The sequence below is a fragment of the Grampus griseus genome, assembly GCF_964374135.1.
Source record: "Grampus griseus genome assembly, chromosome: 17".
NCBI classification, from domain to species: domain Eukaryota; kingdom Metazoa; phylum Chordata; class Mammalia; order Artiodactyla; family Delphinidae; genus Grampus; species Grampus griseus.
In genome coordinates, this window is record NC_139011.1 from 52,266,306 (window position 1) to 52,279,528 (window position 13,223).

At 33.9% G+C, this 13,223-nt stretch overlaps 1 protein-coding gene across 1 annotated transcript in view; it reads left to right on the top strand.

The window, feature by feature from the left end:
- CNGB3 (cyclic nucleotide gated channel subunit beta 3) overlaps positions 1–13,223 on the top strand; it is a gene marked incomplete at both ends in the record, with an annotated part of 142,091 nt that overhangs the window by 74,232 nt on the left and 54,636 nt on the right. The window contains 4 exons of the mRNA XM_082674669.1: positions 2,984–3,034; positions 5,765–5,851; positions 8,864–8,928; positions 9,664–9,786. Of these exons, the coding sequence (XP_082530795.1) occupies positions 2,984–3,034; positions 5,765–5,851; positions 8,864–8,928; positions 9,664–9,786 (326 nt within the window). The remainder of the gene's footprint in view (positions 1–2,983; positions 3,035–5,764; positions 5,852–8,863; positions 8,929–9,663; positions 9,787–13,223) is intronic.

The window sequence follows — 13,223 nt, forward strand, 5'->3', positions numbered from 1 at the left end:
GTTTTCTTTTTTTTATTTTAATATAGTTTTTAGCACTTGTTATCATTGGTGGATTTGTTTTTTGGTTTCATTGCTCATTCTTTCTTTTTCTCTTTTTTATTAATTTTTAAATTTTTTATTTTTACTAACTTTTTTATTCTTCTTTTAATACCTTTATTTTATTTTATTTTTTCTTTCTTTCTTTCTTTTTCACTCCATTTTCTTCTGAGCTGTGTGGCTGACAGGGTCTTGGTGGTCCAGCCAGGTGTCAGGCCTGTGCCTCTGAGGTGGGAAAGCCAAGTTCAGGACACTGGTCCACAAGAAACCTCCCAGCTCCACGTAATATCAAGTGGCAAAAGCTCTCCCGGAGATCTCCATCTCAATGCTAATACCCAGCTCCACTCAAGGGATAAATATGCTAAGAACATTCTTCCAGAGTTGGAGGATGGGGTCATACTTCAACTTAACGTCTTAGCACTTGATACGTCTGTCTGTTCCATATGTCTGTTCCGTATAAGCTTTGAAGGAGCACTTGATATGTGCACTTGATATGTCTGTCTGTTCCATATAAGCTTTGAAGGAGCTGACTCATTATACTCAAGCTTGGTGCATGATTCAGCGTAAACTTGTACATATACCTATATCTGCCTGTGGCTCAGTAAGACATTTTGTTTAAGGGAAAAGAATCATTAAATAAGCATGTCATATATATTCTAATGTATTTCTGTAAAATTTAGTATGTGCACGTGGGTAGAAATTATAGCCAAAAAAATGGGGTGGTGGGGCAGGAATTGGGAACTTGGCTAATAAATCTTAAACATTGTTCAACAGCAATTTAAAATTTTTGAACATGGACAGCCTGGATAATAATTATTAGAAGATGCTGCTTCCATGTGTCCAAGTTATAATACTTTGGTCAAATAATTAATAGTACACAGACAATTTCCTCCTACCTATAAGTGAAATAGAAAAGTATAATCCCAATATTAGCATTAATTCTGAATGTTAACAAATACCTTCCTATTCCTCTATCTCTTACCACACATTTACTGAGCACATGTTGTGTGTTAGACATTGTGTTAGGAACTGAGAAACACAGGATAAATATATTGTCCCTACCCTTTTAAGTAGCTCAGAGTATGAAGCATGGACAGACAAAAGAAAAATGGTGCAATTTTGTGATGTAAGTCATGACAGAGGTAAGCCCTTGGTGCTATTTGATGCAGAGAAAACCAGATAAAGGAGGGAACACCTGGTCCAAATTTTGATGGATTAATTGAGATTATCTGCACACTTTTGTCCCCATAAAAAAGGGAAAAATATGTCCTAAATTCTGGGAACAGCATAGGTAAAGGCATCAAGGTAAGAAACTCTGCTATGCACTGCTAAACAGAATAAGTATAAGATGCTTCAGGAGGTGAGTGAGACAGAGAAAATAGAGCTTTGTATATCATGAAAGGGAGCTTGGATTTTTTTTCTTTAAGTCATGTGAAGTCATAGAATTTGACATAAATAGAATTGTTAATGATCTGATCTAGAGAGACCATCTCACTGCCATTGTAGAACTGATCAAGGAAAGCAAGAATAAAGGCAAGGAAACCAAAGCCAAAAGGAGAAAATAGGCATGAGAAAATTTTAGAAAGGAGAATCAGTAGAACTTGGTTGCTGGTTGGATGAAGGCTAAGGGAGAATGAGTGGTGTAGGATCACTGACTAGTGTAGATGAGGATCCTCATATGATACTCAATAAGAGGAGGAGCATGGATGGCTTTAGGGGAAATGGAGAATGATGATGAATTCAGGTTTGTTGTAGGTTAAATTTGAGATGAGCAGAACTGCTAAGTGAGGGAGACAATAATCAGTTGTTGGACAGGTCAACAGCTCCAGATACTAATATTAAGTGGAGGTAGAGGTTTGGTAGCATCCACATACATGGTGATCTTTGAAATAATGAAAGTGAATGAAATTTCCCAGGAAGTAAATATGAAGAGAAAAGAGAAGAGGGCTGAATCCTGGGAAATATTGATTTTAAATGGCTAGCCATAGGATGCAAGAAGGACCCTGAAGGGCTTCCCTAGTGGCGCAGTGGTTGAGAGTCCGCCTGCTGATGCAGGGGACACGGGTTCGTGCCCCGGTCTGGGAAGATCCCACATGCCACGGAGCGGCTGGGCCCGTGAGGCATGGCCGCTGAGCCTGCGCATCCGGAGCCTGTGCTCCACAAAAGGAGAGGCCACAACAGTGAGAGGCCCGCGTACCACAAAAAAAAAAAAAAAAAAAAAAAAAGAAGGACCCTGAAAACTGGAACTGAAGAAGTAAAGTAAACCAAGAATGGCATTACAGATTCTTTGGAAAGAGAAAGTTCCAAGGACAAAATTGTCCCCCAAAAGTCAAATGCTTCAAAAGTTTTACTCATCTCTTCATGCCTTTACCTATTCATCCACTCAAATATTTATTGGGCTTTTAATATATTATAGTCACTAGTTATATACAGTTGCTAAACAAAATCAACCCTGTCCTGAGATAGATTACCATTTCATGGAATAGACTGATCTTAAATAAATGGGGCAAGACATATATGTATGATTTCAAAATGTGGTGAGTGCCATAAAAGAATGTTAGTATATAAAGGATTCCCTGGGTATGATCATTAGGAGGTTATTGGTGGCTTTCACAATGGTAGTCCTGATGGAATAAGAGAAGTGAGCAAAAGTCAAATCACCACCAAAATTGCCATGAGTTGAAGAATAAATATGAAGAAAGGATGTGGAGCAAAGCAAGGTAGATAACTCTCTTAAGAAGCGTTAGTGTGACAATTAGAGCAATACAAAAAGAAAACAAAGCCAAGGAAGGTTTTTAAATTTATGATATGGGAAGATAGAGCATATTTATAGGCTGACGTTAGAAGGAACTAATAGAAAGGAATAGCTATAAATATTTTTAAAGTGAGAAAATGTTTAATGAAATTGGCTAAAATTAATATGAATTATAAATATAACATATTTCAGGTGGATTCAAATGAACTAAAGAGACACTACTGGAGTTCTACAAAATTTCAGGTAGGTGACTTACAATTCCAAAATTGTTCAACTAATCCATTACAATTTTGACTTTAAGTTCCATCTATAAATTTCTACCAAAAAAAAATCTATTTCCTTTAAAAATTGTAGCCCTTGTAACAAAGTTTATACAGGTGAAGTTTTATTAGGCAGAGTTTTTCTTCTCAATAATTATACAATATACTTCCTAGTATGTGCAAATGTGTAATTCAATATATGGGTCTTTACTAGGCAGAAAAAAATCTTAGCGCCCACATTTAAATTCCAATTTAAATGTCAACAAAGGAGTATGGGGTGTACTTTGTCTTGTCCATATATAATTCTAGCCTCCAATTCATGTAGCATGATGATGTAAAAGTCTACAAAATTGTTTCTACTCCTATTTCTTTCTTGTTCATATAAGCAAAATATATGCTATGGTATAGCACAGGGAACTCTGCTAAATATTCTGTAATAACCTAAATGGGAAAAGAATTAGAAAAAGAATAGACACATGTATATGTATAACTGAATCACTTTGCTATACACCTGAAACTAACACAACATTGTTAATCAACTATACTCCAATATGTAATTTTTTAAAAATTTTTAATAAAATAATTTTAAAAATAAAACCACTGGAAATTGTTAGAATGGCATACAGCAAAAAAAAAAAAAGAAGCAATTATTTAGATAACATGGCATCTTCCTTTTCTCAAATAACAGTATAATATTATTTTTTCACCCATGTGTAGTTTTTTCACCCATAATTATTTGCAAAGTACTTTATTATCTTTTATTGTTCCTCCTAACCCCGAGAAATAGGCAGAGATTTGAGGGTGTTCCAAGGTTACCTAATCTGTATGAGTGAACTCCAACCTCACATTTCAAGGACAACACTTTAGTGGCCTCAAATTTTGTTAAAAATACAAATCTCGGTTTAGGTGCCAAATTGTCCCTACTGGCGATCTATGGTGATTAAAATTTCTTTCAATTCGTTTTTATCTCCAATTAATTTTCTCTGTAAAAAACTACCACATACTTAGACATATTCATAAAAGATCTAAACTACTTTGATGAACTCTACAAAGAGGATGAATAGTTTTGTAAGTGCCACAGAACTTATTCCAAACAATCACTTTCTTGAATTTGAATAAGGGCAACTTAACTCATATATTTAATTTGGGTTCATAAATGTAAACTTTTAAATTTATTTAATTGAAGTCATGCCTTTTGAATTTCCTTAGCACATCCTGTATGTCTTATGGCATTGTATTACACTATTTCTGCGCTTGATTATTCCACCATTAGATTGTTAACTTCTTGTGGACAGAAACAATATCTTACTGCTATTTCAACCCCAACATGCCTTTGCAAAGTTCCTTGTACAGAGTACAGTGTTGGTCAGTACTTAATTCAATTTTCTACAATTCATTGAGAAATAAATCATCTCTATCTATACAAATCCACATTAATGTATTAATATCACACATGATTAATAACTCTCTGCATAGAAAAGTCAAGTGAGTATGTGAGCAATTGGATCCTGAAATAGCACTAGACAAATCAACAGTTCTGTGCTCCTGCTTCCTTATTTATAAGACATTATTTTAGTAACTGCTCTGTGTACCTCTCAACTTGTTATATGGCTCAATATCTGTAGGGTAAAATCAATGAGGTTTGATGATATTATGCAATTTTTAAGCCAATTATTTTAGTAAGTAATTTGTTTATAGTAGCCAATGTGTGTTCATTTAAACTGAAAGTCCCATTCCTTTTCAATAGCACTAGGCTTTGAAATTGTAGTACACAATTAATTATCTCAACTTTCCATTTCATACGTATGGCCTTACACAAAACTCTTAACTCCTCTTAATTGTCTTAAATAAATTAAACTTTTTTTAATGTACTCTGTTTTTCAAGATGACGTAAAAAATAATGAAAATGAATAATTGTCTTATGTAAAAGACTTTTTAATTGTTATCATTGCAATCAGGAAAGTATGCAAATGTTATGCTGTCATTTCACAATTACCAGGTTAATGGAAGGCCATAATAATTTAAATACATCACAAATTTAAGATATATTATCTTTAGCTATAATAGTACTTTCAATACCTTCTCCCATCGGAACTGATAATTGTAAATGGGACTGACTTCTTTCCTCTCCTCTCTGTTAGCCTGTACAGTCTCTGATAGATATGTTCACAGCAGTTTATTGTTAGCAATATGATACAAAGTAGACAGTAGTAGAAAGAACTGAAGAGTCTGGATGAACCACCAACAATATAATTAGCCCTCAACACTGGAGAATTGCCTGAAACATAAAAATATATCACTACAATGAATGCCCAATTGTTTCACATAAAATCAAGAATGGGCTTGAGTTTCAGTCCAAAAGCCCCAAGTTTAAAACACTATTAAAATGTATTTTAACAGTAGCAACCATGCCATCTCTTAAATATATGTGACAGCTCAACAAAATCCCAGAAAATGCAGTGCTGAACCCGAGATCAGATGAAGGAAGCTGGAAATGAAATTCATTGGAAGTAGGCTATGAAGTAGTGTTCTTGTTTTCAGGGCGCTAATACACCTTTCAGTGACACCATGCATATGAAACTGAAGGCAATTTTGTATTAAGCAACAAATAAATCATGGTGACTGGTCAGCCTTTACATACATTGGTATAAATCAATTCATGTCCTAAAAAGCATGTAAACACAACATAATTGTGAATGTGTTCTTCCAACAGTTGGATGTGGCATCAATAATGCCATTTGATGTTTTCTACCTCTTCTTTGGGTTTAATCCAATATTTAGGACAAATAGGATGTTAAAGGTAAGATAACTATACTTAACTGTCTTCTTATAATAATGGAAATCTCAAAGTACTTTAAAATATCCTAAAAGTATCATATTCTTAATTTTTCGTAAACTATCCTCCATTTTTATGCCCTCATCAATGCTAAGAATTTTAAAAGCTGAATGAAGGAAAAATATCCCTATTTCTACTAATGGAAGTTGCTTTTGGTTGTTTTGAGTCTATATCTCATAACAGCTATTTTTATAACTTAAAATAGGAATGCTTTTATATTTTGAAATACAGCTATAATTACAAATGAATATTTTATAATTTTATTCTATTCCACTTGTCACTATTTATTACATAGTCACTGAATGCCTGCAATACTGGCTGTAAAATGAGGGTATTAGTTTAGCTGACCTCTAAGTTATCTCACTCATCAAAAATTCTATAATTATAGAAAAATGTAAGCACAGTTTTGCATAACAAAATTATTTATATACTTAGATACAACTCAAATGTCCATCAAGAGGGAAATAGTTAAATACATTGCAGTATATCTATAGAGTACTTTGTAATGCAAAAATAAAGAGGAAGTTTTCTATGAAAGACCTCCAAGACAAACTGCTCAGTTAAAAAAAAAAAAGCTAGTTACAGAACAGTTTATAGAACAATACTAACTTTTGTAACAGAAAGGGGAAAATATTCTATTTTTCTATATTACATAAACAGTGGAAGACTACCCAAAAAATCTAATAAAAATGGTTAACTGAGGTAAGGATGGGAAGCTGGAGGGAAAAGCAGGATGGGTAGGGGCAGGAATAGGAGAAAAGGCTATGAAGGTATATATTTCCTATTGTTTTTGAACTATGTGAATGTATTACCTATTCAAAAAGGTTCTAAGACATAAATATTTTATAACTCATAGCTTTATCAGATACCTAAGAGGAATCTGAGGAGAGTCAGGATGTGAAATTTCATATAAATTTTTAATAATAGCAACGATAGCTTGTATTTCCAAAGACAGCGTTCTTAAAAGGAACACCAAAGATTTTATCAGTTTTAGGTGGTTATCGCTTTGACACCTTGGGTAAACAAGATGACATAATCTGGAGACTCGGGTGGATCCTAACACAGCTGCAGCTGATATCTGTTGAATACATACTTGTAGCTACATACTTTGTTAAACTTCGTATTCTTTATCTCATTTATTCCTCCAAACAACCTCATTATAGAGATGAGGGAAATGAGAATTAGCAGAGTAAAAAAATCTGTCCAGACACACTCTGGTGAGTGGCAGTATCTGGATTCTATCACATATTTTTTCTGACTCCAAATTCCTTACTATAATCAGATGGGCAAATAAACTTCAGGCTGAAGGAGCTTTCCTTCCACACCCATGATTTTTCCAAGTCAAGAGGGACCTTACTCTATATTCTCGTCCATCCAAGACAACTCTAGAGACTTCTGTTTTGACCACAGAATGTAGGTCTAGATTGAGCAGAACTTAACGTTCCCAGCAGCTTGGTGGGCTGGCTATCTATTATCAAATTTCTAGTGCAGAATGGATGTTTCTGGAGGCCACTGCTCAGAGGTAACCAACTTTGAGAGAGACTCAGGTTCCTATGGATTTGAGTGTTTGTCTGGCATTATAATAAAAATTTATAAAATGCTAACTCTTCAAACCCCATCTCTGTGTCCCTTCAGTGTCCAAAAACCTACTCACTATATTAGGTAGTTTTTTTATAATATAGGAGATCCTGAAAGCCAACATTAATCTTCTTTACATAACCCCACAGTCCAGTCATCTTCACATAAGTGTGTCATTTTAATGTGCAGTTCTCTAGGGAAAATATCATTTACCTATCTCCAAATTATATATGAGAAAACAAATTAAGAATATAAATTTTCTCTACAGTGAACACTTAAGCTAAATTTTAAAATGTGCCTTTGTGAAAACTTCTGTTAAGACCACAATAAACAAGTTACCACAAATTGAAATTATCTTAATCTGAATGCTTAATGGATGTTTCCTACTCAGGAATTCTGGATAAAGAAATCATTTGTGTATATTTCTAGTTAAATAGTCATTGCTATTATAGCTGTTTTCTAATTCCAAATGTGCTATTACAGTCTTATCTACATTGGATGAAATTTTGAACTAAATAATCTTTGAACTAAATAATCTCTAACAGCCCTTCCTATCTGTAAGATCCTATGAGTCTAAGTACATTCTCTTATTGTCCCCAATTTACAGATGAGGAAACCAAAGTACAGAAATATTAAGTGACTTTTCCAAGGTCGCACAGTTAATAAATGGCAGAGAGGAGATTGGTGTTTGGCTCTGGATTTCATGCTCTTGCTCTTGCATTTTACAGCCTATAGATTAAAAAGAGAAAGTAGGGGGTAAGAGTGCATGTAGGGAGTATCTGTTGCTATAGAAGTGGGTGTAAGCAGAAGAAAACCTTGAGGCAAATAACAACTGTTTGGATTAAATGCATATAAACTCTCTATGTCTTTGAACAATGTCAAGAATAGATAACAAATGCTAATATTAATTGAACTTTAAATTTTGTTGAAATAAATACACATTTAATGCAACTTGCTTAAAAACAATGCTAGTGTTGAGCAACAGGCCTTCACACCTATTTATGATTTCAGTGTATTTTATTATGCTTTTACTATCTTACTTATGTTTTGGGGGGAGGTATGATTTTTAATTATTGTAAAATAAAGTTCTACCACATGCTTTAAAAAAGAAAAAAAAGGAAAGAAATGTTTTTAAGCTTGATTTTCAACAAGCATTACAAACAAGACTGTAACTAGAGGGTAGAAATAAAGTAAAGCAAGAAGCTCTGAAAGTTTGGCACCTTGTTAAAATGTACTACCCGAAGGAAAATACCACTGACAGACCTTAGTTTTTTTAAGACATGAATAGAATTATTTTCAGTAGCAAATAAAGTCTATTTTATATTGTTTTATTTAAATATAATAGATGTATTTAAGACTAATGCACTTTTGGATTTCTTTTGATTGTTTTCTACATAGTACACTTCATTTTTTGAGTTTAATCATCACCTAGAGTCTATAATGAACAAGGCATATATCTACAGGTAAAGTATAACTCAATGTACTTCAGGGCTGGGAGAGAGAGCAATGGTGAAATATTTTAGACAGGACTTGGGAAGAATATGGCCTCCCTGCAAAAGAGAAGGGAATAATCTCAGATTTGGGGCTATGTAAAATATTGGACTGTGTTCTAAAGTAGATTTGAACATTTTGAAGTGAGATAAAAGTATGAAAATTATATTAGATTTTAGAAGAATACAAGACTGAAAAAGAGGATGTATTACCTGCTTCAGTCAGAACAAAGACAGAGAAACGTGCTCTTTCACAAGTTTTTACATCTCTCTCATGACAATTCATTCGAGTCTGAATTTTCATTCATTTGCTGTTCTGAACTTAACTTGCCCAGAGACCTCTAGTCAGTTAATTGTAGCATAAAATCCCATGAGCTTTTCAGAGATATCCAGTGAAATCAGCAAACTGTATTTTATGGGACTCAAAGTGGAGAGGTGACCCTGGAGGCGTATCTTTCAGGGAGTTGACTCATACCATTTGTGAAAAGAGAGGATTTTTTTTTTTCTACTCTTGTCAGTCCCAGTCAAGACACTGCAGTCAGAAAACATGTGAAGGCACCATGATTTTATATTGTACTAATGAGAGTTAACAGTTCACAAATTTAAAGCAAGGAGATTCAGCAGAGACTTTAAGGAAAATAAAATGTTAAAATAGGCTGTATTCCAGAAACAACATGAGTCTTACTTTGCATTTATTCTCCTTGCCAGAGGCATTCGAACAACTGGATACTTGCTCTTTACTCTGCACATTAATGCCTGTATGTATTATTGGGCTTCAAACTATGAAGGAATTGGAACTACCAGATGGGTGTATGATGGTGAAGGAAACAAGTAAGTTTTAATTTTGAAGGAAACGTTTATTGATTATTCTTAATTTTATGTTTCAGTTTGAGCTTTCTTAAGCTAGTGTTTTTTGAAACTGTAAATCACAATCCATTAACTCTTTATTAGTAGGTCAGTATGTTTTTAAGTGAAAGAGGATAGAATAGAGGAGGACAGAATAGAAAATATCCAAGTCTGTCGTACCGAGTAGGGTGCGTGGGTGGGTGTGTGTGTGTGTGTGTGTGTGTGTGTGTGTCCTGGATTAACCTGTAGAATGCATTTCTTACTCAGGATCATGAACAAAAAAGTTTGAAAGCCTGTGTTTAGACAGCTGAGTGGTAAGGTAACTTTTAATAACTCCTATGATGATTGTTAGTAATGAAGAATGTTAATTATTTGGAGGGCAGATGCAGTGGCTAATTAGTTTACCACTGAAGAGCTTTATGGGTTTATGAGTCAGCTATAACCACTAACTCAATTAAACACAAAGTAACAAGGATCATATACTAAACTTGGCAATTAGATATGCAAGTACCCTGAGAATAAGAGATTGTCTGAAAATTTTAGTACAGTAGAATCAGGGCTCAATAATGGCAACTGAGTTATTTAATAGTGAAATTTCCTTTTGGTAGATACAAAGGCCTGGCATAAAGTAGATTCCACTAACTTTCTGCTCCAGTGAAATGACATTGAACCTATTATAAAGCAATGTCCTTACTGGAAAATAACAGGTCCCAGCATGACTTTGAAGGGCAACTCACAGCAGCCTTGGGAAGGAAAGCAATTATAGGATAGAGCAAAAACAGTAAAGATACCTCACAAAATTACACCCTAGCTAGAGTGAGCAGGATCTGAATGAGGGATTATAACATTTTTTGAACTTTTAACCAGAACTAATTTTAAAAATTTAAAGTCAGAAGGCCCACTGATCGGGGAAATACACACACAAACACAAACACACACACACACACACAAACACACACAACAAGAAGAAAGTGTATAACCAAATCTATAAGTAATTCCCTTTAGAATGTGAATTAAATATGTATTTAGTTTAATATAAGTAACTACAAAGAAAACTGAGTAAGATACCAACTATATTAAATATTGCCTAGAAGTATGTAATTCAACATCATTAGACCCATAGGTCTGATAAGTGTTTTTATCAAATTAGCAAAATAATATACAGTTGCCATCCAGAAAAAGTGGAGCTATTTCTCTTTTCATACCTGGATGCCTTTCTGCAGCATTTCTAGAGAATATATCTTGTTCCCAGTGCCTAGAACATTGTTAAGTATATAACATACACTCAGTATATGTTAGGTATTTAAAGAAGGCAAGAAGGAAGTTTCTTTACTCTCTCTTCCTACTTGCCTTCTTTAAATACTTAACATATAGTGAGTGTGTGAGAGAGAGTAAAGAAAAAAGGAAGGAATGACCAAATCCGTATTATAACAAGAAGAAAGAAACCTCAGTTTCAACCCATAAGAAACTGAAGCTACATTGGTCTAATATTATAGACGTCTTATTCCAGCTACAGTGCAGACCAGATATTCAAAGTCCTCTCACTAAAATACAAGAAGATAAACTACTTGAAATTTTTGTTGTATTAGTTATTGCAATTACTTGTTATAAGATACATTTCTACATAAATTATAATCACAACAGTTTTCAATGATTGCTAAACTCTCTAGAAAGTAAAAGGAATCTCCAAAGTCTAAAAAACAAATGTGGGTACTGAAGCTGGAGTAGAGTGGTAAGATAATCACTAAGGAACAGAAATAGAGAAGATAACTTCTGAATCAGTAGAATAAAAAAAAGATAAGATTGTAGAAACAACTTAAAATATATCAGTAAGCAGAATAAGTTAACATGAATTAAATTCACCACCTAAAAGAGACTGTCAAATAATATTAGTCAAAATAGACTTTAAAACAAAAATTATTTTAGGGAAAAATAAGGTTACCATATAATGGTAAAAGTTTCAATTCACTATCAATATTTACCAGTTCTAAATGTGCATGCACCTAATGCAAAGTACTTATGATGAATCAAAGAAATTCATAAAGCAAAAATTATTAGAAGGAAGAGAAATTTGCAAATACACCATCAAAGTGTGAAACATCAACACACAACTATTGACTGATCAAGCAACCACAGACAATCAGTAAAGATATAAAAGATTTGAGAACCCATTAAAAAGCTTGATTTAACAAATACAAATGGAACTTTGTACCCAAGAATTAGAAACCACTCATTAATTTTTTAAATTTTTTTATTGAGTTATTGTTGCTGTACAATATTATATGTTACAGCTGTACAATATAATGAGTCACAATTTTTAAAGGTTATGCTCCATTTATAGTTATTGTAAAATATTGGGTATATTCCCTGTGTTGTACAATATATCCTTGTAGCTTATTTTACACATAATAATTTGTACCTCTCAATTCCCTATCCCTATAACATCCCTCCCTCCTCCCCTCTCCCCACGGGTAACCACTAGTTTGCTCTCTATATTTGTGAGTCTGCTTCTTTTTTGTTGTATTTACTAGTTTGTTGTATTTTTTAGATTTCACATATCATACAGTATTTGTCGTTCTCTGTCTGGCTTATTTCACTTAGCATAATGCCCTCCAAGTCCATCTATGTTGTTGCAAATGGCAAGATTTCATTCTTTATAATGGCTTAGTATTCCAGTGTGTATGTGTGTGTGTGTGTGTGTGTGTGTGTGTGTGTGTGTGTGTGTGTATCACATCTTCTGTTTCCATTCATCTGTTAATGGACACTTAGACTGCTTTCATATCTTGGCAATTGTAAACAACACTACTATGAACATTGGGGTGCAGGTATCTTTTTGAATTAGTGTTTTAGTTTTTGTTTTTGATATATGCCCAAGAGTGGAACTGCTGAGTCATATGGTAGTTCTATTTTTAACTTTTTGAGAAACCTCCATACTGTTTTCCACAATGGCTATACCAACTTACTTTACCACCAACAGTGTACAAGGGTTCCCTTTTCTCCACATCCTCGCCAACATTTGTTATTTGTGCTCTTTTTGATGATAGCCATTCTGACAGGTGTGAGGTGATATCTCATTGTGGTTTTGATTTACATTTCCCTGATGATTAGCAATGTTGTGCATCTTTTCATATATCTATAGGCCATCTGCATTTTCTCCTTGGAAAAAGAAACCACTCATTCTTCTTAATTACTCATGGAAAGATTACAAAAAGTAGTCATTTTCTAGGCCAAAAAGCAAGCCTCAATACATTTCACAGCACTGGTATGATACAGCCCCCATTCTCTGCTGCTTTAGATAGGAGGGTTCTCACCCAAAACCAAAGGTCCAATAATCCTGTTACCAGCTGTCAGGGACACATCCTTACAAATAAAATGTCTTTAAAAGCAGCATTTATATGTATTTTAAGATAATTTGCAAATGG